This window comes from Mustela lutreola, chromosome 6, assembly GCF_030435805.1.
Source record: "Mustela lutreola isolate mMusLut2 chromosome 6, mMusLut2.pri, whole genome shotgun sequence".
Lineage (NCBI taxonomy): Eukaryota > Metazoa > Chordata > Mammalia > Carnivora > Mustelidae > Mustela > Mustela lutreola.
This window is the reverse complement of record NC_081295.1, coordinates 156,203,088-156,230,019: the sequence shown is the minus strand read 5'-3', so window position 1 is coordinate 156,230,019 and position 26,932 is coordinate 156,203,088. Positions and strand designations below refer to the sequence as shown.

At 45.0% G+C, this 26,932-nt stretch overlaps 1 protein-coding gene, 1 long non-coding RNA gene and 7 other non-coding genes across 13 annotated transcripts; 1 reads left to right on the top strand and 8 right to left on the bottom strand.

The window, feature by feature from the left end:
• Nucleotides 1–526: 526 nt before the first annotated feature.
• Nucleotides 527–13,034, bottom strand: LOC131833068 (uncharacterized). The gene is made up of 3 exons (XR_009354294.1): nt 12,271–13,034; nt 2,597–2,666; nt 527–678 (listed from the first exon to the last, which is right to left on the bottom strand). It is a non-coding gene; the product is annotated as an uncharacterized LOC131833068 (long non-coding RNA).
• Nucleotides 4,014–4,086, bottom strand: TRNAK-CUU (transfer RNA lysine (anticodon CUU)). The gene has a single exon. It is a non-coding gene; the product is annotated as a tRNA-Lys (tRNA).
• TRNAP-AGG (transfer RNA proline (anticodon AGG)) lies at nt 4,930–5,001 on the bottom strand. The gene has a single exon. It is a non-coding gene; the product is annotated as a tRNA-Pro (tRNA).
• Nucleotides 6,030–6,103, bottom strand: TRNAI-AAU (transfer RNA isoleucine (anticodon AAU)). The gene has a single exon. It is a non-coding gene; the product is annotated as a tRNA-Ile (tRNA).
• Nucleotides 6,631–6,702, bottom strand: TRNAA-CGC (transfer RNA alanine (anticodon CGC)). Its single transcript has one exon. It is a non-coding gene; the product is annotated as a tRNA-Ala (tRNA).
• TRNAK-UUU (transfer RNA lysine (anticodon UUU)) lies at nt 8,573–8,645 on the top strand. The gene has a single exon. It is a non-coding gene; the product is annotated as a tRNA-Lys (tRNA).
• Nucleotides 13,035–15,577: 2,543 nt separating the features above from the next.
• HMGN4 (high mobility group nucleosomal binding domain 4) lies at nt 15,578–23,681 on the bottom strand. Of its 5 annotated transcripts, none has more exons than XM_059176298.1 (4): nt 23,427–23,681; nt 19,969–20,013; nt 19,711–19,848; nt 15,578–17,322 (listed from the first exon to the last, which is right to left on the bottom strand). In XM_059176298.1, the coding sequence occupies exon 4, from the start codon at nt 17,246–17,248 to the stop codon at nt 16,976–16,978; it is 273 nt and encodes a 90-aa protein (XP_059032281.1). In that variant the 5' UTR covers nt 17,249–17,322; nt 19,711–19,848; nt 19,969–20,013; nt 23,427–23,681; the 3' UTR covers nt 15,578–16,975. The 5 variants fall into 5 exon arrangements, with proteins under 5 accessions (XP_059032281.1, XP_059032283.1, XP_059032282.1 ...); XM_059176300.1 differs by having other exon boundaries at nt 19,777–19,848; nt 23,427–23,680; XM_059176299.1 differs by lacking the exon at nt 19,969–20,013 and having other exon boundaries at nt 19,777–19,930; nt 23,427–23,680.
• Nucleotides 23,682–23,856: 175 nt separating this feature from the next.
• Nucleotides 23,857–23,929, bottom strand: TRNAV-CAC (transfer RNA valine (anticodon CAC)). Its single transcript has one exon. It is a non-coding gene; the product is annotated as a tRNA-Val (tRNA).
• A 454-nt stretch (nt 23,930–24,383) lies between these two features.
• Nucleotides 24,384–24,456, bottom strand: TRNAR-ACG (transfer RNA arginine (anticodon ACG)). Its single transcript has one exon. It is a non-coding gene; the product is annotated as a tRNA-Arg (tRNA).
• Nucleotides 24,457–26,932: the final 2,476 nt, after the last annotated feature.

The following is a 26,932-nucleotide window of genomic DNA, read 5'->3' as shown; positions in this document are numbered from 1 at the left end:
CATCAGGGTAGAGCCCTGATGCACTCTGATGAGTGTCCTTACAAGAAGAGAACTCACCCATGAGGACACAATGAGAACGCAGTCTTCTGCAAACCAAGAAGAGAGCTCTTACCAGAAAATGAATCAGATGGCACCTTGATCTTGGACTTCTCAACCTCCAGAACTGAGAAAATAAATTCTGTTGTTTAAGCCCCCCAGTGTATGGTGTTTTGCTTCGGCAAGCCCCAGCTAGTAAGACCCGCCCCCTCCCCAGGCCCTTTCCAACCTCCTTTCATCAAGGACTCCTTTGCAGTTAGAATGATATTTCAAAGGAGTTAGATTAGCTGGTGCTCAGGACCAAGCTTAGGGACAGCCTTGGCCATGGAGATGATGCCACAGGTCTTAGGTTCAGAAATTCAAATATGTCAACTCAGTTTTATTAATAATATAGCCAAGGAGCTGTAAAAACAGGAAAAATCCATATGTTCCAAGAAACCCAAAAAATGTTTATAATCCAAAAATCTAACAAGTTTATTGACAGAAGGATATGTGCTTTATTAATACAAGTAATACTTGTTGTACCCAGGATAACCCATTACAGTTCTTGCGGCACCCTAGAAATCAAAACATCAAGCAGAGGCTATCAGGTGAGGAAAGGGAGATCCACGACATGTGGTCCAGAAATCCTCAACGGTTGTCCTGTCAGGTGGGCAGAATATATGAACCAGATATAAGGCCTTTGTTCCTTTTATTTTACTTGGTAAATGCTCTTGATTTCTTAACTATCCAAATCATGTCACTGTCATCTATTTTTAAATCAGTCACACCAAGCCCCCTTGTTTCCTAGGGCCAGATAGTTGAAACACAGCAGAGGATTTAATTCTCACTGAGCCAGGTACATTCACCCAGTAGGTGGAAAACAGCCCTCAAAAAGGCACAGACCATGTTGTATGTGTGTTTCCATTTTAGGTATCCAACACGAGAAAGGTGCTTACTAAAAGTTGATTTGAAAAACTCTGCCTTGTTAAAAGAGACTTGGAAAACAGGGTTCAGTGTACCCTTCTAGGAAAGTTACTTTTTGTTCCTGCATTTTGTATTGACTCTTGATTCTTCGTTTCATTGTGTATGTAATGACAATATCTCCAAACACAAGGGAGTCTGCCTGGTTTAAACCATGTGATTCCCTGTCCCTAACTTACAGGTATGACTGAGCTAAATAGGCAAAATACATAAGAGTTTCTGAACTAAATATAACCTCACACGGAGCAAATGATCTATTAATGACAATATTCAGGCTACTGGGTAAAAAAAAAAAGAAAGGTTTGGTTGGGAGAGGATGGAGAGTAATTTGTGCTGACGCCACTGTGCCCAGATACGCCAGGGTTCAAGGTAGTCTGGGGGTGGGGGGCGGACGGTGAGCAGTATCAGGTGTTCACAACAACATAAATAATGTTGGTGTCTGACTCCTTTTGCTCTGATTATCCACTAGTCAACCTTTCATAGGAATTTTGGCCTCTGAGATGAGGGCAGTTATAAACATACACACACAGGGCTGCGTAAGTTTGTTTCTTGGCCTGTGTTTATCAGGCTGGCACTCTAAATTAGTGATTCCTGGCTATCCTTTATGGCCACCAGACAAGCCCTGGAACGGCCTTCCACACATACCCAGAAAACATCTCACTTCTCCCCTCCTGCTCCGTGACTACTCTGGTCTGACTTGACACTCTGGTTGCCAAAAGCCTCCCAACCGGTGTCCTTGTTTCTACCACTTTCCCCTTGAGCTCTGTCCTCAACACAACATCCAGAGTTCCCTTTTTAAAAGGTAGATTAGATCCTATTACCCTTCCGCACAGAAATTTCAGAGACTTCCTGTCTCACCCAATTCAAAGTCCTTACAAAGCCTGTGAGGTCTCACACGTTTTTACCTCCTCCCCCTACTTTCTCTCCAAACATTCTGTTGCAGCCACACTACCGCAAACGTGCTCCTGCCTTCGGTTCTGCCTGATCCCTCTATTTAGAAACGAAAAAGGCAGTGTGGTTTCTCTGTGCTCAAAAGCCCCCTTCAGGACACCTAACCCGACAGCCCTGATTGCTGCCACAACAAACCTCCGCTCTCCGCAGCACGCTGACCACATCCAACATCAAGTTCAGTTGACTCATATGTGTATTTGTTACTGTCTGCCTCCCCCCATGGACTGTAAGGGACAGGGACCTTTGCTTTGTTCACTGATAAATCCCAAACACCCAAAACGATGCCTGACACAGGAGCGAGCAATACATGTTGGGATGAATAAATGGCCAAGTATGTTTCATTTGGGTCATCAGCATCTCATCCCTCCAGAGTTTACCTGAACTGGGAAGAGGGATGGAGAGAGAGAGGGGCAGAAAAACCGGTAACATCAAGTTTCTGAACCCAAAAGTTCACGTTACACACCTAGAATCACTGTTTCCTGTAAGATCATGGCTCCCTGTGGAATTCTAGCCTGACTAGGCCGCCAAGTTGCCATGTCCATCATGTTAGAAAGAAGCACCTCAAAAGCACCGGTTTCTAAACCACCAGAGATTCAGCTTCACAGCAGCTGAGATGGGGCCCAGGAATCAAATTTTTGAAACTCACCAGATGATTCACATGCACAGCCAGATCCGAATACCCAAGTTACAGCACCTCCACTGGACGGTCCTGAGGCCTGAAGAGAACATCAGAACAGTGTTAGCAAAGAGAGAGGAACCCATGCGGCTAACTGGGCTTTTAGAATCAAGGAAGAAGTACGTATTTGTGTGCTTTCTCTGTTATGGCCGGGGCATTTTGTCCGTCAATGCTAGTGAGTCCACGATGGCTTCCAAGGAATGACAAAGGAAGACTGGCACGGTGGAATGTTCACAGAGGGACAGGGAAATCTCACAAAATAAGTCTTGGTCAGTTTGACCATGGGAATGATTTTAACAGCAAAGTCCACTCATATCTGGGGTAGTAGCGCCCCTGCGCAGAGCTGAGTTGACCTCGTCCACAACCAGCGTAGATCTGTAGGCAGAAAAAGGGTACACGGTAGGCACGACGTGAACGAACATCAGGGACTGGACAGGGCAGGTTTTTTTTTGAGAGGGTGGAGAGTTCAGACAAGCTGGAGGTAGAAATGCAGTTTGGATTTTTGAAAACAAGCCTACATCTTTAGATTCCATTGTGTAGGCAACTGCAATTTGCTGTGGGTTGTTTGGTTCTTCCACTTGTCATATATGAAGAAAGGTTGGAAAGAGCATTGTTTTGGGAGGTCCGTTGTGCTGTCCCAGTGTGGTGAACAGGAACTGAACAGGTGTGTGAGGCAGTGGTAATAGAAAATTCACCCCAATAAAATAAGACAAAATCAGACAGGGACACTTAACCATAAGAGAGGTAACTCTAGGGGGAAAAATGAGGGTTGCTGGGGCAGGGGATGAGGGTAAGTGGGTGATGTAATGGGCCCTGGGTGTTATATGCAACTGATGAATCACTGAACTCTACCTTGGAACCCCCCACCAAAAAAAAAAAAAAAAAAGAAAAGGGGAAAATGACACTAGCTTGGGCCAGGAAGTGGAGTCAGCATTCTCGAAACTGCGTGGACAATGCTGCCCATCAAACTGGTCCCTGTGTTTGAACTGTTTCTCCACCTTCAGACTTTACCTTTTTCAATATCTCTGCATCCTTCTCCCCGTATCCTAAACCCTTTTTCGGGGTGTAGTACTTCAGAATCATCTGAGGAGCTTAAATGTACAGAGCCGGTTGCCTACCACAGACTTGTAGTATTAACATCTCTAAGTGGCCAGAAAACGCATTCCCACCAGGGGGCGACAAGCCCAATCTGCAAGATTAAGAGAGCAGGTCGGAGGAGCTCTGCAGAGCCAGTGAACTGTGGCCACTCACTGTGAGTCCATTAATTCCACACCTCAGAAGTGCTGATCTTCAAAACTCCTCTTGTTTGACAGTGGTGTGGGACCTCCTTTCTGAATGTGCAGAAATTCAGTTAAGAATAAATACTGGAAGAGAAAGCAAAAGCAAGCGCCCAACGTGGGGCTCGAACCCACGACCCTGAGATTAAGAGTCTCATGCTCTACCGACTGAGCTAGCCGGGCAGTTAAAAGTATGCTTCCCCCAATCTATTATGAGGACATACAAATTCCTCTTGACCCACTAGGAGCACAGAATTCTAGATTTTTGTTTGATCTTGTCTTCTAAGGAGGATGACATGAAAAGCAAAGCATATTAAGCATTATCTGAAATTTTTTATACTTCTCCACCATCAAGGCTTACACACACAGAAAAGGGAGGGGAGGTGCAATTTCATTTTAATAAAAAATATTTGACAACCCCTGAAACAGGACCCAGTGATTTTTTTGTTTTGTTTTGTCTACCACTGACTGCAGAAGTTTATTAAATATAATAGATGCTAAATAAATATGTGCTTAATGAGAACCAAACCTGCAGAACCAAACCTGCAGAACCTTCACAATCCCCTGAAAGATGGGGGAACAGTCAACACTGTGCTAACAAGGAAAGCCCAAATCTCTTGTACAAAGGTTGCCAAAACCCCAACTCTATAGTTCAGTTTTATTTTTAAATAAAAAAATGATGCATGAATGGTGGATGACCTCAAACTGAGAGGTGACTATGGTCTTCCTATGCTTTCACACATTCACAACTGTGTCGTTGGAACATCTAGAAGAACCAGAAACATCAACCTTTGCAAAAATCACTTTAGAGCTGATAGAACACGGAATAAAAGGTAAAACTGAAAAGTGCTTGTCCCTTTTAAGTGAGTCACCATATTACTTCCTGGGATTGAGTGCGTGTGCAGCCTACACATTTCTACATGAAGGTACAGCCGCTGAACGGGATGGCGCCTGTATGCGTTTGATTTGTGTTAGAACTTAACGCCGAGTTAGTAAAAATTGAGCGATGGGAGGGCAACAAAAGATGGGCTCGTCCGGGATTTGAACCCGGGACCTCTCGCACCCTAAGCGAGAATCATACCCCTAGACCAACGAGCCACACATACTATGCTTCTCTCTGAATACATTAAATATTTAGTTAAAAAAAAAAAATTGTGCGTGTACCTCATAAATGTTTAGGTGCATACAACCATAACCGACTTTTGACTCTCCCTCCTTCCCTTCCACTTTGGAAACTGGGAAAACCTAGCTCCCAGCACCTCCCCCGCTCTTCTCGCGACCCAATCCTCATAAGGAGCCCACGACGCCTTCCCAAAGCGCGGACCCAGCTCCGTAGGAGACAGACTACGGCGGCGGCTGTCCCGACAGCACCCGCCCGGGCTCCTGGTCCCCTGCACGTTGTCGGCGTGTGGGGGCGAGGCCCGAGAGACCCCCCCAGCCCGGCAGCGGAAGCCGGGCCGGCCGCTCGCGCGCCCCCGACTGCCGGAGGCTGTCGGCTGGATCCCAGGGTTCTCCAGGCCCAGAGAGGATGCGTGGGAGCCCCTCAACGAGACTGAAATCGGTGGGGTCGCGAATGAAGAAAGGAAATCGGCTGTGCCAGGAAGACCGAGACACAGTTAGGGAGCAGAGAGCTGGCTTCCGTGGGACATGGGGCTGACCCGGGACACTGCCATAACCGCGGGGCTGCAGGCATCCGCACGGAGACGGGGCGCAAGGGCTGAGTCCTCCCTTCCCTGAGAACAGGCTTGCCTCTAGACGGACTTCCCGCTGCGTGCTGCTGGACCCAAACCCAAACCCTCAGCCAAGCAGCAAAACGAGCCCTGTCTTCTCATCTCACAGGTGTCCGGGGGCGGAAACCTGTTTCTGGACTATTTCAAGGGCAGTGTTAGGACGCTGCACAAACAGATGACATGTTTCCTTCTAATGAATTTAATCGTCCCTCAGGAGTCCTGCTGCTTTTCTGAGCTCGCTGGCTTTCCAAGAGGTGTTCTCTGAGTTCTCCTAGGATGGTTTGGACTCGTGGCAAAACATTCCTTATGGGGACACAGTGAACTGTCTTACCTTAGATGGTGGTCCTCCTTTTCCACCCAAAAGTGGTCAAGGAGAGAGGATAGAAAACAAATCACTGGCCCGTACGGGGATCGAACCCGCGACCTTGGCGTTATTAGCACCACGCTCTAACCAACTGAGCTAACCGGCCAACCACGAGAAAAAAAAAGTCTCCGAAGTTCTCATAAGAAGGTACTAATGCTACTGTTGCTTTTTATGCCGTGAGCTGCACAGTATATCATCCGAGCTGCTGACTTCCATTTTGCCCCCACCGAGCTAGGCTTCCTCCTTTTCCCAATATTTGTCCTATTTTTTTTTTCGTGCCATGATCCAGCAACAAGACTCCTGCAACAACCCTTTATCTCCTCTCTGTATTTTCAGGCCAAGGTTATCTCTGCCTTTTAAGGCCAGCCAGATACTACAAACTGCCTGATATTAATGGGTCCTGGGCAGATTTCCAGGCTGCTCTGCTTTGGCCATCTCTCCCTTGGGTGCTTTTATCTATGTTTCCAGTTTTATTGGTTTCAGATAAAGATCTCCCCAAATGTTTTCCTCTCTCTATACACACCTCTACATGAAGTGGGTAGAACACTGTAGGAAATTGATGAATAGGAGGATAGAAGTCCAATGAAACTACATTTTAAAAACATAGTTTCTGATCGTGTAGCTAAAACAGCTTGGAGATGCCGGGGATCGAACCCGGGGCCTCATACATGCGAAGCATGCGCTCTACCACTGAGCTACATCCCCAGCCCTATAACGTATATCTTTGTAACTCTTCCCAGTTCTTTGAATCCTATTTTGTCCCCAGCAACTATAAAATTTTTTGAATGCTAGTTACATTTTCCTTTACTTACTTAGCTAAATCATGAAATGGTTAAAGGGATAACATCAGTGTTTCAAGTAAAGTAAGTCTTCTAGCCATCGGGCCCTTGTCAAGCACTTAACCTGGAGACCAAAAGAACGAAATACCTAAAAATTTTATGAGAAAAGGGAGAGGGGGGCACTATTCAGAAGCTTCTTTCTCACTATATGTTATCTAACTCAAATTTAAATATTTGGAAATAAAATGAGCTTCTTTCTTTCCTTTTTTCTTTTACTTTAAAGACAAGTGAGGGGTACTGCAGCCATGCTAGGCTGTCTACAGGCTGATAAGATCACAGGAAAGTTGCAGTTGAATTGAAAGACAAGTGATAGAGAACTGATGAGAAATGTCTCACAACATGGGATATTTATTTACTTGAAGATAAGTTGGCTGAGGAATTAATGACCTAAGAAAAGTCTTCCACCTAGGTAAAACAGATCCCAGTAAAACAGGAACCTCTTTCCCACATGAAACAGGTCTTCTAGGGTCACAGTTTGCCTTGAGACTCAGGATGTCCAGTACTAAACCTAGAAAAAGTTCATCACCCCGATGCCCTTTACTCCACTCCCAGAATCCAGAATTCCCAGCCCCAAACCCCTAAGATGGCTTCCAAAAGAATGGAGTCTCTGGAGCACAAAGCTGGGAAGAGGAGGGAGGAGTGGGTTAGCAGCAGGCCTCCTGCTTTCTTTTGGACCCTTGCTCCCAGGCCTGCTAACGTTAGGAAACCCTAGTGTTTGAGGGAATGTGGTCAGTGATTAATAGAATTTCATGCCCACAATGTGCTGGTACTGAAGGACACTGAGAAGATGATTAAGTAAACAGAGATGCCTAAATAAACCTGAGATTGGTCTTGTTTTTGTTTTTAATAAATCCTTAAGTTTGAATTTCATCGTGGAAGTTTCCACAGTATATTGTTCAGAAACTTAAAAACACTGTAATAGATGCCAAATTATAAAGAACATGAGATAGAAAATAAACCCCTAATTCAAGACAGTGTTTACCTGGAAAGATGAAGAGATAGGACCCTGGGGGACAAATGAATGTTGGGAATTATCTTTCTAAGCTGAGAAATATATCTCTAATTATATGTGCACAGTATTCTCATTAGTCTTCTTAAAATGCATCTATAATTTAAGATGTGAATAACCAAGGACAATGGGTGTATGGCAACTCTGTATATTTTTGTAATTCAGCAAATCTAAAACTCCTCAAAAATTAAAAATTTATTTAAATAAAAAAACTAATAAATAAAGACAGCCGAGACCCAACACAAAATCAAACCACTCCATTTCTCAACCCATACTCAGGTGTCCATAGTATTGTCTAAAACCTTAGAAGCACTGGCAATGGATCAGCTTCCTTTTGAAAATGCTCTATTTGAGCCCAAATGTAGAATATTTGAGATTTGTCTCTGGGAAGCCTAGGAATTGAAGGCCAGCATTCTGTAGCTCTTGACTGCACTGAATTCTGTACAGTATAGTATATAGCTATATATATAGTATTGACCTATACATATACTGTACAGCTATACTTTATATAGGAAAAGAATTTGGGGCAGTATTATTTTAATATAACACAGATTTCAGTATTAAAGAGCTCCCTCCTTGTAATTGAGTTTCTGTGCTGCCTGGTATACTTATAACCATCTCCTGAATGAGTGGTTCTGAACCAGAATCACACAATAAACTTGTAAATTTCCTTGCAAGTTTGTAGATAAATTGACTATAGCTGATGTGTTAGATACTGTCCTTGTGAGCCCGGATAGCTCAGTCGGTAGAGCATCAGACTTTTAATCTGAGGGTCCAGGGTTCAAGTCCCTGTTCGGGCGTTAGCACTTTTCTTCCCTATTCTTAAATTTTTAACCCAGTAAACAGTTAACAGGAAAGAAGATAACCTCAAATCACAGGCTAACTAAAAACTGAGAGGGGATCCCGAGCATGGCACAGATATCGGACCTGTTCAGGAAATAGAAGGGCCTTTTAGTAAGGTGCCACAGCACTCTCAACATTTTGTCTAGAGCACAAGTAAAAGTTTCATTAACAATGGCCACAAATTATAAAAAGTCAAACTCTTATTTGAAAAGCCACAAAAACGCAGAACTGCTCCCTCTGCCCTACACTGAGGTGCTCCTTTCCAGTCCTCTGCTTTGCTCAGCCTGGGGGATACCCACATAAACCACAGGGGTCACTCTGAACTCAGGTCAGCGGCTTCCAAACTTTTTGGCCCATGTCCAGTTTGAAGTTGAGTTTACATCTGCACCCAGACACACAAATGTAGCAGGAACAAAAATTGCCTGAATTACCACTTACTCGCACACGTGCACTGCATTCTGATGTTTCAGATTCCATCCCATTCTTTACCATGTTGGGAGCTAGCTACCCACCATTAAACTGATTTCACATTCCCCTCATCGGGAAACACTGGACTTAGAGTCGTCATAAAGATGCAATGTAACATATAGTACAGGGCGATGGGGTCCTGAGCCAAGTAACCTGCCTGCCCTGCCCCTTCCCTAAATCCCAGTCCCCTTCTTAGAGTGACCCAAAACCTCAAGTCCCCTGAGCACACTGGTACGAACACCATCTCTGCCCTGCTAGGAACCACTGAGGAAACAGGACGTGGCAGCCCTTGACTGAGACTTCATTTGATCACTGCCCAAAGCAGAATTTTCATCCCACTGGATCCAAAAGATAAGTGGATTTTACACTGCTAGGAAAAATCATCAAAGTAGCTGCAAAACCTCTGAGAAAAAAGGACAGAACATTCCTTGTCAATGCCTTGGCACAGTCGGCAGCATGCTGGCCTCATAATATGAGGTCCTTGAGCTCAATCCTCAGAGAAAGGATAGCATTTTGCAGGGAAAAAACAAAACAATATGATCATTATTATTACTGCTACTAGAGTCACAGGAGAAATATCTTCTTGAAGGGCCATCACTTTTTGAAAACTTTTCCTGCCTGTTAGGCAGTCCACTTGGGTTGTGACCCCATGGTTTCTTTACAATGCTCAGAGCTTTTTTGAAAGGAAAGAAACCTCCATTAACTTTAATTAACCACAACAGGGCAACCGTATCTCACAACCTTTTAAAATAAGCAGTGGGAGGGAGTCACATTAATTCCAAAATGATTCCAACATGAATCTCAGAGAATGTGCTAAGCAGTAATCAGTGTTGAGCAGCTACAGTGTTTAAGACAAAGGCCTTACCAATACATCAGTATGCCTACTTAGATGAGTGTTGCAAGATTCCCTTTCTTTTCTCTGTCTTGAGGGGAAGTGTGGGACAGAAGGAGAAGACAACCATTTCCACTTTTCCATTCTGGATCTTAGTGGGCTGAAACCCCAGCCCTGCTGTGCTGCTTGTTATCTGTGCTCCAACAACAAGAGCCCACCTGGCTGCAATTGGTCAAATGACAGACTCGCCAAGAATGTTACCCCAGTTCCAGGAGACAAGGGACTTACACATTAGATCATTATAACCTGACACTGGATTAAGGAAACAGACACATTGTAATTCCATTCTACACTATTATCTCTAAACCTGTCTCCATGAACCTTTAACCACCTGAAACTCAACTAGTGCTAATCATCTGCTTTACCAGACAAAGCCAAATGCGTGGCTGGCACCCTCTACTCAAGAAACCCAGCAGCCCTGAGGTTGGTGCCCAGAGGAAACAGCTACTAGAAGTGTCCCTGGGTCCCTTCTATTCGGCAAGTGAGTTTAGGCAAACATTCAGATTTAAATTTCCCAAGCCAAGCTTCTTTAAAAAAAAAAATAATAATTGATGAAGAAGAAAGAAAGAAAAGAAAAAAACTTCAATGAGTGAAAGCAACTTATTGTTGGGCCATAATCTTTCTTTGATGAATCTCTCACATTTCTGCATGTATTGCTAGTAAGGCACTGAATGCTCTTTGTTCTGGATTTTCTGTTTAAGGGTGCTTATACAGCAAACACCCCCGGAAGACAGTCTCTCCAGAGTGATGACAGGCATGCTTACAGCTCATTATAAATTAATGGGGATCCACGGTTTAGGGTTTCTCTCTTAGAACCCACTGAATGCAGAAATGTCATGGTTTTGCCCTCTGAGAATTAGAGCCAGGAAACCAGAGGAAAAAAATGCTGATAGTCTGGCTAGTGCTGTTACTAGAATAATAGACTTTCCACTGTCCCTAACCCAGGAGTCTTGTGAGTTACACCAGTATCCGGGAAACTGTGGCAAGCTTAGCTTGCAAAGTTTGGGTGAAGTTTCCGACCCTTCGCATTTCCCGGCACTCATCAACCCCATGCTCTCTTCCTTCAGGAAAGGGTGTGGACAGCATTCTTTAGCACCCCTATCTAAATGACTTCATACATATAAGTAAATACAGGTATGTTACATATTTAGTACATATATATATAATCATATATGTAACTAAAATTAATATAGTTAACAATACTGTGTTACATATTTGAAAGTTGTTGAGAGTAAATCTGGAATGTTCTCATCACACACAAAAATTTTTTTTGGCATTATGTAAAGTGACAGATGTTTACCAGACACTGTGATGATCACTTCACAATGTTCCCAAATACAGGATCATTACATTGTACAAGCTGAAACTAATACACTGTATGTCAACTGTACCTCAGAAAAAAAATAAATAAATTTAAAAAAAAAAGGACTGAATTAAGGGGTGAGTTCTGATTTATTTTTAGGATCCCTCAAAACTTCATCATGGTCACCTATAAGAAATGTCACCATGCCCAAGAAAAGTAAAAGTTAAATCACTAGTATCTACATCTCTGGGGGTTGGGGACCCCTCAAGGAGCCAGACACTGTGGTCAGCATCTTTGCTGGTTTTCTTACCTTGGCGACTGGTGAGCTTGGATGGGAAAAATATCTACATTCTCAGAATCTCTAACCTCGAACCAAAATCTGGCGTACCCTTCCCGTAAGAATGTAGGGAACAAGCTATGGTCCGAAGTTCCTGTGGTTCTGTCACCAAGGAAAATCACTGACATTTTCTCATTGAGGAGAGCAACACAGGCAAGAGAGATGTAGCTTAATGAATTAATTAATCTCCTTACAACCCGCAGCACACGGATTCAAAAATCCTGAGACACGCAGCACCTGACAGTCCCCAAGGAACTCACGGCTGCCTCAATGCGCACGTGTTATTAACAACCTAAGGCTCCCTTAACAATAAGCCAGACCTCCAAGGTCCTGGGGCACCCTGCTCTCAGCACCCAGAAATTCCTGAAACTTCCCTGAGCTCTACCTTCCCTCCCTCTACAAACGTAAACGTGTCGCATCGGTCCCTCCCACAATCACAGCTGCAATTCTTCCTGCCCACGGTCCCGACCCTGTGCTGTCATAGAAACACCTTTTGGCACCCAAAACGTCCCAAGGATTCTTTCCTGGCCCTTCGCCCCAGACCCCCCCCCCGCTCAGAGCACGTCAACATCTCGTACTCACTGTTTCGACGTGATGCTTCCTGAGACGGGTCTTGTCGTTGAGGGAACAGTGCGTTCACGCCGTGTCACCTGTTTTTTCACTCAGTTCGGGAACTGCTGTGTCGCACGACTGGCTCTTTCGTCCTTCTAGGGGTTTCGTACTGCTCTTTAGAAGCAGTCGAGAGAAGGGCTCCCCGGGCCGCTTCAGGAGGCCAGCGGGCCCCGGGGAAGCCAACAGAGGCAGAGGCCGCGCACCGAGACACGGCGGGTTCCGACCACCCCCTCGAGGAAGGGGACTTGGGGTGAGCTCCCGGGACACCACGCCTGAGCAAGGTTGCGCGGGGTCCGAGCAGTGATAAGGGCAGGAGCCTCACGGCCCCAGCCTCCCTTTGCTCCCGCGTAGGGGCTGCGGAGGCCGCCTAAGGGCCTAGAAGGGCCGGAAGTGCTTCGCGGGCCGCGCCCGGGGCGGATGCCGCGGGCCCTCAGCGTTCACGGGGAGGACCCACGTGCAGCGACTTGCTGGGGCCGCTGGAGGCCCGGCGCGGGTGCTACGGAGACCCCTGTGATGCCTCTGCAGGACAGGACTTTTAGAGTGGCCAGTGAGGCTCTGGAGGCCAGCAAGGAGGAGGCCACGGCCGGCTGTGGGGAAGGTCAGGGGCCCGTCCTGGCAGCGTCCGCGAGAAGCCGGATCCCGCCAGGCAGGCCCAAGATGGCGGCACCACGACCGGAAACCCCTGGGCAAGGGAGGAGGGAAAAAGCGGGAAACCTTGCTTCCCGCCGCGAGTGAGGAACACTCCGCCCCCTAGTTAACAACTGTGTGTAAAAGAAGGACAACCCCTAGGTTGCACAGCTTGCGCTCGCTCTCTCTCTCTCTCTCTCTCTCGAGCAGTCTTCTCTCAAGTCTAGAGATTGTACTTTTTAATAAACTTGCCCACGTGTGTCGCTTGTCCGCTGTGCTGCGACTCTGTCCTTGAATTCCTTCTCATGACAAGGCCAGGGACCTCCCCAGCTCACCGGCCAACAGAACTAAGCGGGACAAGGGTGGATGCAGGAAAAGAAGTTTCCCTCCCACGTCTTTCCAGCTCTTCCGGGAACCAATGCCTCAGTTTTGAGGGCCAGAAATTTAGTTTTGGAGCACTCAGTCTGTTTGGTATCAGACACCGAAATTCTCAAAATATTCATAAACCGGGATGTTAATTTATGAATTTACAGATGGGAATGTAAGTGCCAAATGGACCTGAAAAGTGGACAAGGAAGTTTATAGTGTAGTTTATTATTTCCTAATCTGCTCTTCCCCGCTTAGAAATATTTGTCTAAAACACTAGCATCTTTGTACAGAAAAAATAAGCCTTTCTAGCTTTATGTTGCTAGAGAAATACTGCCTAAATTCCGTATGACCACTTCCCCCTAGAATTTAGGGTCCTTTCAATACTACCCTTCTTCACTGGAAATTACAACTGTTTAGCCAACAGCATTATTATTTCTTGCATGTCATTGTTTCCTAATGGTATCTTGGGAAATTCCTTGGTTTACTCAGAAATTGGATGGATTACATTTGAAATTTATACCACTGATCTTTCAACAATGAGTTATCTTCTAGGCCCTGGAGTTGTAGACTTGGGTCTTAATTTGGATTTTTCTATTCATTGTCTGATCTCAAAGCAAATTATTTAATTTAATTTAATTATTTAATCTCTCCTTGCCTCAGTTTCACTGAATGTAAAGTAAAATGGAGATAGTAATATTCAGCTCATAGGGTCGTGGAAATAAAATTATGAACAGAAATCATTGAACAGATACAGTGGCAAACAATGAGGACTTAAGAAATACCTTATTGGGTTGCGTGGGTAGCTCAGTGGGTTAAAGCCTCTGCCTTCAGCTCGGGTCATGATCCCAGGGTCATGGGATCGAGCCCCACATTGGGCTCTCTGCTCCGTGGGGAGCCTGCTTCCTCCTCTCTTTCTGCCTGCCTCTCTGCCTACTTGTGATCTCTGTCAAATAAATAAAATCTTAAAAAGAAAAGAAATACCTTATTAAAAAATAACCTACTAGAATTTGGTTACGCAATTAAATCTTTTCTGATTCAACAATTTATTGAACATCTTCTATGCACCATATTCTCTTAACATCTTTGCAGATGTTTTTACCCTTACTAGAAGGCTTTCCCTCACTCCTTCCTTGCTAGAAGGCTTTCCCTCACTCCTTCCTTGCTTGACCAACTCCTGTTTTCATCTTGCTGCTTCAGTGTCAAAATGACCCAGGAAGTTCTCACTAAAACCCCTTTATGCTCTGACATCAGGGGCAGGGCTCCTGCAGTTATTACCACAACACTAAGCACAGTACCCTGTGGTGACTTTATTGCATTTGACTTTGGACTTTGAGGACAGGGATGTTTTTCTTTGGTCCTGACCTGTTGCTTAGCAAAGAGAAAGCAGATACATGTTTGCTGTTTACCAAAGAAAATGGAGTGGGAATAGTTAAACAGAGGGAAGGACAGTAATCCAGCATATAAAGTAGATTTCTTGCAATTCAGTTTGACAGCCATCTAACTGGTCTTCCTCCTTCAACTCTTGCCCTCCCCTGACAGCCTATTGTCCACCCCCCACCCTCAACACTTTGTGTTCTGTGTTGGAAACTCTAACGGTAACCCATCACTTTCAGAGAAAATCACAGCTTGGAGCATCTTCCATTTCCTGGCCTCTAGCTATCTCTGCAATCAGATCAGCTATCATCCTTATCCATCTTTTTTCCAATTCAGCCCCTTCTGCTTCCTTGTTCTTCCTCAGTGAGCCAAATAGCTAAACACATGTTCACCTCCTGTCTGCTAGAGTATTTTCCCCACATATTGACATCCCCTCCTTTATTTCATTAAGGGCTCTGCTCAAATATCTCGTCATCGAGGACTTCCCTAACCACCCTATTGAAATTGCACCCACTTTTAGTTGTTTACTTAAGGACCCTCCTCCCATAAATTTGTGTATTTTCTACTTCTCTTCCCAGGCTCAACCAGAATATAAGCTTGGTGAAAGAAGAGACTTTTGTTTTTTCACAGCTATGCCCCCAGCTCTTGGACAATTCCTAGCATTAAAAAGAGTAAAAATGGGAATAAAACTGTGTAGAAGCAAAATTGTCTGCACATACACAACATACAGTTTACCTATGTAGAAAACCCAAAAGAACATACAGACATATTAATTAGTGAGAGTTTAGCAAGGTTGCTGGATATAAACATCAGCTTTAGCTAAAAACAGAAAATGTAGTAAGTAAAAATACACCATAAGAACAGCATCAAAACGTATAAAGTCCCTAGGAAATATAAACAAAAGACATTTATGGAGAAAATTATAAAACTTTATTGAAAGACACTTAAAAAGGCTAAGTAAATGAAGAACTGTATCATGTTCATGGATTGGAAGACTCAACATTGTATTATTTAGTCTATAAATTCCGTACAAATCCAATAAAAATTCCAACATTTTTGTTTTGTTTTAGAACTTGTCAATCTAATTCTAAAAGTTGTACAGAAGAGCAAATGGCTAAGAAGAGCCAAGATACTCCCAAGGAAGAAAAATTTGGTGGTGATTTTTTTTGGAGGTGGGATTTGTCCTGAGATATGAAGTCCTGTTTCTAAAGTTGTAGTACTCAGGATTGTATGGTACGGCCACAAGGTTAGACAAATTGACTGAAAAGAAATAATCAACAGACCCACCCACACAGAGACTTTACTTATGAAAGAGCTGGTGTTATAGATCAGTAGGAAAAGAATAAAGTATTCAGAGAATGGTGCTGGGGCAACAACCACTTATCCATATGGGAAAAAATACTATATTGAACTTCTATCTCTTACTTTTCACAAAAATCAGTTCAGAGCAGACTAAAGACAAATGTGAAAAGCAAGACTATAAAAGGTTTACAATGCAAGAAAGAATATCTCTATGACTTTGGGTAGGAAATGATCCCCCTACCATGAAGCTAATTTGTATTCAGCTTTATCAGATACTTTTCAAAACCAGTTATTTCCAGGAGGACAGGGTTGACAATCCATAACATTTCACAACTTTCAAACTCCCCTCCCACAAAAGTCAACAGTCTTCTGTTGTGTTTGAAAAGGCGGGAGTTCTCAGAAAGGGTGGATATTTCACAAGAGGCATGTAAGATCTTTTCACAGGTCAACTCGGACACGGAAGAAAGGAACTAAAAACTCTAAGATTATCAATGCAATGATCTACAAACTACAAACAGGAATCTTGGCTTTTTGGAGCAACACCATCTTGATGTTATCACCAGGAAGCCTGAGTACTGTTACCCAGCATGGGATTTTAGGGGAGCCAAGGCCACATCACAACTATTTCAGGAAGTCAAGCATATGCTGACGGCATCAGGAAAGAAGACATGAAGTTTTGCTTCTCTGTGCTGTAAGGCTTCTAAGCCAAAGTGGCTGACATGTGTGAATGTCAGAGAATCTCTCCTGGGAACCAAGAATAATCTTCAAAAACAAGGACAGAAGATCCCATCTTCCCCCATTTCAAGCCAGCTTCTGAGACTTTCTATTAGTGGTATTTGCACTTACCACAAAGGACAACAACAATGCGTCTTGTATGCTAACAACGTTAAGTCTGGGGGAAAAAAAACACCCAAATTCTACATTTTTATAAAACTTGATTAAAGAAAAATAGTATTTCAAACAGTAAAGTCACTAGAAGTACAGACTATCAAAAAAGTACACTTCACTTGGCATCCCCACTGCCTTCTGCTTTCTGTGACTGGACTGTGGAAGCATCTAGGTTCTTTGCAGCGTTGTTCCCCTCCTTGCCACCATCTGCTTTCCCCTTTCTCCCTTTGGGTAGCTTCTCTCCTTTCTTTGCAGGGGCCTTTTTAGGCCGGGGTTCTGGTTTTGGAGGAGCCGGTTTCGCAGACAAGCGGGCCGATCTCCTCTGCGGCTCATCCTTCACCTTCCCTTTGTCACCTTTAGCATCTCCTTTGGCCTTTCTCTTGGGCATGGTGGCAGCAGCGCTGGGCAGGTGGCTTGGCCAGTCCAGGGAGGGGGGCGGTTTCAGTCTTCCTCACGCTGCTCCTAGAAAGATTTAACAAACACAAAAAGTGTCAACCAAATGGGAAAGACTGACAAATTTAACTACATTAAAATTCAAATTTGGCTATATTAAAATGAATAATTTGTGTAAATCAAAGATAGTATGAAAAAGTAAAAAGATAAGATATAAGACATAAGCAGGCCAAAGATATTCCTAACACACAGAACTGACAAAGGATTTGAATCCAGGATATATAAAGAATTTCTACAGACATATGAGAAAAGGACAAAAGGAAAATTTTAAAACAATGAGCAACAGTGTAAACAAGTACTTCACAGATGTAGTATAAAGTATGCTCAACCTCATTAGTAGTATGAGAAATGCATAATAACACCCATCAAACCGGTGGTAACTAAATTGACAAAATCAAGGACTCAGCAGATGTAAAACAATTAAAGTGCTATACACTGCCGGGATGTGTGTTTCTGTGTGTATAAATTAGTGTATTAAATCTGAAAACATTCTGAAAGCAATTTTACTTCTGAGTGTTTCCCTAGAGGAATTTTTGGAGACATGCAGAGGAGATCCTACAAGAATGCTTATGGTGACTCTGTAATTTCAAAACCCGACATCATCCACTGGCCTTCAGTAAGAGAATAAATACGTTCAGTAGCAGCATCTCTGAAAGGGAATGCTATTCAGAAGCAGAAATGAATAGATGTCGGCGACATGCAAAAACACGGATGAATCTTCAAGAACATACTGTTGGGCAAAAATGACAGGTTGCAAGATATGTGTAGTACTGATCCATTTCCAAGTACAAAAGTAAATGACACATTTAGGCTACAAGCAGGTAGTAAAACTGAAAACAAACAAACAAACAGACCCACAAACAAACAAGGGATAAAGATAAAAGTTGGGACAGTAGTCACATCAAAGGGGGTTGAGAAAAGGATGGTGGTTGGAGAGAGGAAGAGGGTCCAGAGAAAGGGGTGGGGGGGACCCTCTCCCTTGAACAGAGGTAGGGTAGGGAGGACGGCACGGCTGGTGTACTCCTCTCTAGATTCTACACAGAGACATTTTATGTATCTGCCCAAGAATTAATAAAAACTACTTTTAAAAAGTATGTAGCCCAAAGGACAGGTTCAGGGATACACGAAATGGAAAGTGATTTATTTTTAGTCTAGGTCATTAGGACCTGGGCCGATGGCTGGCACTCACAAGCCCTGTGTGAAGTTTTTTAAAGCTTGAGGCCAGGACTAGCTCCTCACACCTCTGCCCCACCCTCGAAAACATTCCTGGGGATTTCTGTAGCCTTTGCCCTGTCCCACTCTACAATGTTTTAAGAAAAAAAAATATGTGTTATCTTGTCTCTAAAGTGCTCCACAGTCTTGTTCTGTTTTGTTTTTGCTGGGCCTCACTATGTGGATACGTAGTGGGCAAACATGTTCCTTGGCTAACAAAAGTGAGCACCTACAAATGGTGCTAAAACATCAAATTTATCTATTTTTCTCCCCATTTTTTTCACCATGACTAAAATTACCGGACATTCTGCATTTTTTTCTTTCACTCACGTGCAATACAGGGAGAAATGTGTTCATATAAAGAAGAAAGGAGAAGCAAAGTGCCTTGAATAAGTCAGTATTTTTTCCTTGATAACCTTGTAAGAAACTTTGGGGACAGAGCAAAATTGAGAGGAGAAACACTTACATTCTCATGCTGAAAGCGACTCACTGAAAAGCTAATGTGAAATTAGCTGGACCCTTCTCTTCCCTTACTGTGCTCTTCCCTTCCTTCTAAATATCTAAATTCCTGAGGGCCGAAAAGTCCCTGTTGCCACAGATGAAAGCTTGCCATTCCAACCCAGGAGATTCCGCCTGCTCTCTGCCGAAAACATGCTTCCCTAAACACTGAATGAATTTATGCCTAATTTATTCCCTTTTTTCTCTCTCCCGAATGTATCACTACAGAAATGTGTGAACAATCCTTACAGAACAAAAGGGTTTTTTTTTTTTTAAGTCCAAATTCTGACACAATAAAGAAAATAATTTTGAAGGAAAATAATTGAGAAAGATGCCAGAGATCACAGTGGTCAACTCTGGGTATGGTAAAGGTATGCCCATAAAGGAACAGGGAGGAAAAGACAGCTGTTCGTAAAATGAGCAAACCAACATTGAGAGATATTTTATGGCATGAAAATCATCTAGTATTAGGGTCACGTGGTTTATACCTGTTGCCCTGGCATAATTATTTATAATGCTCCCATTCACTCTCAAAGGTGTGCCAGCTTGAAGAGAAAATGAAAATGTCACTCTAAAGCTTCTGCATATATTTTTAGAGACCTTTCTGTTACCAGAGAATGAGAGAGGAAACCAAAGGGTGAGCTTTTGTTCTAGGACACACTTCCCTAAAGAATGGACACTCCATACCATTCTCCAACCATCTCACTCCAAAACTGTGTTTCTTAGCCCAAGTCCTGGTGTGGGAATGCTCACAGTCTGTTTCCTGGGCTCAGTCTTCTTCATGTTAGATCCCTTGCAGTCCATCCCAAGCAGGGGGGCCATGATCTCCACATGTCAAAGGCCGAAACACAGCAGGTAACAAGAAAGATAAATTCAAGGAAAACAGGCCGCTGTCTGGATGCTGTATCTGAGTACACGAATATGGATTAGTTCCTTGAAACTCACCTTTAGGAAGCTTATCAGGAGACCACGGGCTGACTCTCCAGAGACCTTACAAATTAGGAGACAGATACACAAATAAGGAAAAAGGGCCAGTGGGATAAAAGACATTTCATTTCCGTGAAGGCCAAGGAGGGATGGGGGGGCAGCGTTCTCACCATACAGTGGTGTTAACTGAAAAGAAATTACTTGAGGTGCAGTACCGGGGAACCTTTAAGGACAATGGAACTGTTCTGTACGCACTATAATTGTGGATACATGACCTTATGCATTTAGTAAAACTCAACTGTATACAAAGAGTGAAGTCTACAGCAAACAACGAATTCAGTGAAGAATAATGTGGAAACACTGGCTCATCAGTTGTAACAAATGTACCACGCCAATGCAAGTTGTTATTAATAAGAGAAACTTCAAGAACAGGAGAAACTACTTTCTGCTTAATTTGTCTGAAAAACTAAAGCTGGTCTTAAAAAAATAAAGTCTCTGAAAAACTAAAACTGGTCTTAAAAAAATAAAGTCAACTAATTTTTAAAAAACCTATTGTAAGAATTAAAAAAGGGGGAAATAATTTGTTAGGCCATAAAATAGAGAAGTCACAGGACTACAAATATTCCATCATGCATGTGAGAGAAAAGAAATATTATGAACGGGCAGATAAAACATATAAGTAATTGTATAACTTTGGGAACACAGAGATAGGACTTTCAATGCAATCGCCAAGGCAAGAAATTATCAAGACATGGCAACAATTTTTAAAGTTTGGGGAATTTAACAATTCCCCTTTGTTAAAATAACACTTCCAAGGACAGAATTATATTAACAGAGAACAGAACAAACAAAATAGTGAAAGCGTTGAATCATTCATCTTCGCATTGCAAAGAATCTGACTGAAATTCCTGTGAAAGTTCACAATTTAACTCTTCATTTAACCAGACTGCTTGTCCTCTAATGTGGAAAGCTTCTCTCCCTCAGCAGCCTCAGGGGAGAGGGAACATCTACTCCAGCCTTTTTAAAAAATACTTATGTTAGCTACGAAGACTTGCATATTTTCATTAGAAGCAGACCCACGAAGTTTAAATTAACTGGTAGAAGTAGCTTTAAAAACACAAAAGTCAAATAAAAAGCAAAGAGTCTATTTCAGCTGCAATAAAAATATGCGAATGAGTAAAACGAGGAGATGCAGGTGTCCTACAGTCTTCTGTGAGGTTAACTGCTGGGAAATCTCCAAATTCTGTCAATAATATATTTAATACGTCAATCTCAGTCCCCAGATATGAGCTGAATTTGTGCCTCCACCCACCCACCCAAATTCATAGGCTGAAGTCCTAACCTCCAGGGCCTCAGATTGTGAATGTATTTGGAGATGGGAACTTTAAAAAGGTAGTTAAGGTAAAATGGGGTCATATGGGTGGGTCCCAATCCCATATAAGAGTAGATGGGGACACAGACACCACAGAGGGGTAACCGTGCAAAGAGGTAGCAAGGTGACCATCTGTGAGCTAAGAAGAGAGGCCTCGGAAGAAACCAAAGTGCCACCATCTCGATGCTGGACTTCCAGCCTTCAGAACTGTGAGAAAATAAATTTCCGTGGCTCACCACACACATCCTGTTGCGGCAGCCCTAGCGGACTACCACAGGAGGAAGGAGTGTAAAGACCTTAGGGACCTACAACACATCTCGGATTAGATTCATTTTGAGGTTTTGCATAGCTCTCAAAATCCTTTTCCCATATTTTTTTTCTCTTTCATTATAGGCCTGACTCCAGTATCCATGGAGAAAATCCTACTTCATCCCACACACCCCACCCCATTCCCAGCAAACGGGTACGAGGCACATTTCAGCAGCATCCTTTGGTTCCCTGTTATTGACCCGGATTTCTGGGAAATAGTTGTAACTTGGTTCTAGTCTTGATCCCACCCCCAAAGTCAGAAGGCCACCTTCTTCGCTCTGTACCTTGGGGTTGCAGGGAAGACCTGGGAGAAGGCTGCTAACACCAAGCTTAGGAAAGAGGATAAAGCCTATAACAAAATAAAAAGTTGTAGGTAGGGTGCAGTGGGCCGCAGGAGCAAGAGCTCTCTAGCCACAATCTAGAGCCTACTTTTCTCCACCTTCCAAAGGAAGTATCAGCCACGGTGGGCAGCCTGAGCTTCCCTTTGGCATTGAGGGAGACTGGGGAGGAAAGGGTGGTAGAAAGAAGCGAGAAAGGGTAGAGTGTCTGAAACTGTAGGTCTCCTTCTGCATTTTGCCAGAAAACACCTAGTTGAAAGAGAAGCAGAGAGCCATAGACTTTCAATGAAATGGTCACCCATCTGCAACTGGTGGTCTTGGGGCACACTCGGTTTCCCAGCTACAGGACTCCCGCCCATAGGCATCACAGAGGGATGGGAGAGGACAACTCTCCGAGCATCTCCCAGGCCCCTGAGACCCATGCGTCCTTTCAGGGCACCACATTAACTCGTATTTCTGAGAAGAGACTTCAAATGAAAATGTCTCAGATACAACTCTAGGAGCACGTACCAAAGCTAACTATTGTCTTGCTAACAAGGAAATTAACAAGATGGTAAAAGCAAAGGTTTTTCTGAGACGGTATGATAATGGACGGGGAAGACGGAGCTGGGGAGAGAGAAGAGAAGCAAAACCACAGCTCATTAGGTAAAGATTATTCTTTCTTTTTTCAGGGCCGTAAAAACACCATATTCATAGTAGTCATTCATTTCAGGGAACGTAGAGCAATGGGGCCTGAGAGACTAGGCCTAAAAGTAGTAGTAGTAGCAGCAGCAGGAACAAAAACAACGGAAGCAGGAGTAGTCGTGATAATACATCCAAGACAACCCTTAGGATATACCCGAGGCTGTCAGGGAATATCCAGACTTTTCTGCACCGGGAAAGCCCCTGATGGATGCAATGGCCAAGGAAGCAAGCCGTGTGTCAGCCAGAGGTCGGAGGCCACACACAGCGCTCAAGATGTGAATTTCAACAGGGGCTGCCAGGGGCTTTCCTCAAGCTTCGAGGCAACGCGCGGAATCCACAGCTGGTCCGTTTCTTAACTTTGGGTTCGTTTTCTTTCTTTTGGCGGGGAGCGCACAGGGCCAAGTGGCGGAAGCCGCGGGCCTTGGGCGTCCGCCGGGTGGGCTCTCCCGAAGGCGAGGCCTCACGGAGCGGGGCAGCGGGGAGGGCGAGGCCGCGGTCAGGCCAGGCCGGTCCACCCGCCCGACCGCTCCCAGCCGCGGGCTCGCGCCGCCGCCCCCAACTCCGCCCTGGCGTCTCCGCTGGGCCGCGGGCGCCGCTCCCGGAGACTGGCGCTCCCCGCCGCCAGCGGTACGGTTACTGTGGAGAGGCGGGCTGGGCGGGCGGCGGCGGCGCTCACCGCGACCGGGCCCGACCGCCCGAGGGTCCCCAGCACGCGGGGGGCGGCCGGGCCACCCCACTGTCGGGAGGCGCGCGCGGAAGCCTCCGCTGCTTACCCGAGTCCCGCGGCCGTCCGAGAGGCGCGGGCGCCCAGGTGCCGCCCGGGCCGCGCGGGTGCCCTCAGCTGGGGCAGGGCCGGCGCGGGCCGTGGGGCCGAGGGGAGACGCGCGCAGTGGGCCCTGCCGGGAACAGGAAGGTGGCGGGCGGCGAGGAACCGCTTCCGGGGCTGCGGGCTGCCGGCTGCCTCGCGTCGGAGCGGGGGAGAGCCGCTTCTCCCCTCGCGATACGTCAGGCCGCCGCCGGGGCCGCGGGACTCCGACCCACCTCGGGCGGTGCAGCTTCCGCACCGCGGCCAGGCCGCAAGACAACAGAAGGCGGGGAACGTATTTACGAAGATGTGATCTATATATATATATATACACATACACGTTTATTTTTTTAATGCATGAGAAAAATTTTTAATTAGTTAAAAGGGAGAGTCCCACTTGTTTCCGCCCGGTTTCGAACCGGGGACCTTTCGCGTGTGAGGCGAACGTGATAACCACTACACTACGGAAACGCCACGGCGGAACGCTACTCCAGAGTGCAATTCTCCCTGCCCAACACGCCGTCGCGTCCTTGCAGATGAGTATTTATATGCGTGTGCGTCCGTGCACCCCGAGCGCTCACAAAAAGTGTGCCACTGAACGCAGATCAAGCTCTTGCAGTGTACAAACCTAAAACCAAATCTTTACCCATTTATTCTGAAAATGACCAGTTGAAGGAAAACAATAGGGTCCTCAATCTTTATGAAACTCGACCGCAATGGGCATGCCCTGGCACCGTGCACATTCCGCGCGCACCCAAGCGACGCGGCCCCGGCTCGACAGAGGGTGACGACCCCAGCTGTGCTAAAGGCGCCGGCTTCTTGCCGCGGAGAACTTGCAGGTAAACCTCCCTTCGCCCCAATTTTCGGACTCCATAGACCTCGGCGGTGTGCGCAGAGGAGAGGAGTAAAAGAGAACCGCGCGCCCCGAGCCAGCCAGGAGTCGAACCTGGAATCTTCTGATCCGTAGTCAGACGCGTTATCCATTGCGCCACTGGCCCGCGCGGGAACATGGGGGCGCCTGTCCGCCTTCGTGAGGACGCAGGCGCCGGCGGGTCCCGGCGAGGCGCGCTCGCGCTGGGGTCGCGCTCCCCGCTGCCCAGGCTGCGCGCCCGGCGGGTCCCCTGCAGCCGCCTGCTCACGCCCCAGCGGCCGCGTGCTCTCTGCCCGCGCCCCCCCCCCGCATCCACGCGTTCGCTCACCAGCTTGTGTTACCTGCGGTTCGAGGCGCTTGAAGCCGATCCGAGGAGAAAAGAGATACGATCCCTGCCCTTCGCGAGGCTTACGACCGTGAAGCATTACCTAAGTAAAACAAGCACGATAAGCCCCTGAAGGCAAACCGGGAAGGCTAGGGAAGCAGCATCGGCCCGCACGCACATGCATGCCCTCACGCGTTCGCTTTCTCAGCAAGCACAGAAGCATCTCTTCCGTGTGCGAACTCGGCCTCTCTGTATTTCGGAGAAGTAATTGTTATCTCCATGCCTGGGGGAGCGCTGCGAACATGCTGAGGGCTGTTAACCGACCAAGTGAAACTGCCCGATATTGAGGACATACGCGATGAGTTTAGAAAATAGTTGTTTTCAACTCATAAGATGTCAGCAGCCCTTAGGAAGATCATACAGGTTGCTGCTCTTACTGCATAACATTAAAGTCTATCTACTAAGGAATTTCCCCAGGACAGTAGAGCAGAGGACTTCTGACGAGGTGTTGTACTGTACCCCTAGGGCACTTTGGCGGCAATGGGCTGCCTCACAAAATAACTTTTAAATATAACGAAAAAAGATAAATAAAGAAGATGTCAAAGGGCAATCAATTGTATTGGAATATGTTATTAAAATATTAAAAAATGTATGATATGGTAATACTTGTGCTCCTTTATTAATGCACGAAATGACAATATACAGCAGGAGGCCTAATAAATACTGTAATTTCAAAGCACTCATGAGCATAAATGGTATTTAAAGCAATTTGTAACAACTGTACTTTGATGTAAAATATGTGATTTCTGAAAGTGATAAAGTCAAAAAGTCTGAAATACAACCGTGATCTGTTGCCTACATTCATAGTCGAAGAAAACCCATAATTTCAGTAACAAGTTAGTCCAGATAAAAATGTATTTTCCCAACCCAGTTCAGAGACTATCCCCTCCCTATCAGAAGCAAAAGGAGATTTCTAAAAAGAAGTTTGGAAACATGAACAATGATACTTGAATTTTCAGAAATGAAGCAAACAGGTGATTCTTGGTCCTATTTTATGCTAATCACATACCCAGCATGGACAGAGCAGATCCCAAAGTGTCACTGGAGCCATTGATTCCATCTTGCACCACTAAAATGGGCTTCAGCTCAGAGAACTGGAGGCCCTGTCCACATTTACTCTCTCCTCAGTGTCTACAAACACCTCCCTTTGTTGTGCAGATTTTGAAAGCTTCTCCTGCTGCTTCAAACCTCTCTCAGGTTCACAACCCGACATGAGCGGAGGCAAGCTTTCATTCGTTTTTGGAGAGCTTTCTCCCGTGCCTTCTTTTCTGAAAGTTCCAGTTTCTAGTTTCCAGTCTTTTCTTCAGCGGCTGTACCAGTCAGAGAAACAGAGTCCAGAAAAAACAGAACTAGTACAAGAATATGAATGAATGAAGAAGTATTTCTAGGACTGGCAAGTCTGAACTCTGCTGGGAGGGCCTGTACTTTAGAAAATGTCAGGCAGGATCTGATGCAACAATCTTGAAACCGAATTTCTTTTTCCTCAGGAAAATTTCCATTTTTTTTTTCAAAGCCTTTCAACTGTTGGAAATAATAATTGGTTCAGCTGGTAGGCTCACCCATATTACTGTCAACTAACTGTAGATATTATAGTATTATATATTATATTATATTATATTATATATATTATGGTCAACTAATTGTAGATATTAGCCGTATTTACAAAATAGCTTTGTAGCAATCTGTAGATTAGTGTTCAGTTGAATAACTGGATAGCATAGCCTAGCCGAGCGAGCACATCAGGTGCTGGACTCCTCTCTGTCCTCTGTGTCTCAGTACACTGTCCTTCGGGTTTCTCTCTCAAGTGTATGGAAAATGTCACTATCTGCCGCTCACCTGTTGTCAGCAGTCTATGACATGGAGATCTGCACCTTCTTCAATTTCAGATGTGTTCAAGAGAGCCAATGTGAGAGTCCCTTCCATGGTCTTTGCTAGTCACACTGGGAATTGAGTAGAAGGTAGAATTCACACCCAGATTTCTGGAAATGACTGCTCTAAGTTCTAAGTCTTAGTCCCCCCCCCCCCCCCCCAAGATTTGTGTCTGGCTTGTTACACAGCTGACTTCCAAGAATTGCTGTGCACATTTTGACAGCTGCTCACCAAAGGAAAAACCCAAACAAAATACTGTTGGTCCTATCATCTTTCTGCCTGCCACAGTTAGGTCAAATCTGTTGGAGAAGTGACTGTGCAGTTTGTGATTATACTGACTCCAGGCACG

Bases quoted from the DNA above. Each gene is read 5' to 3' on its own strand.
- HMGN4 (XM_059176298.1), bottom strand. From the start codon at position 17,248: ATGCCCAAGAGAAAGGCCAAAGGAGATGCTAAAGGTGACAAAGGGAAG.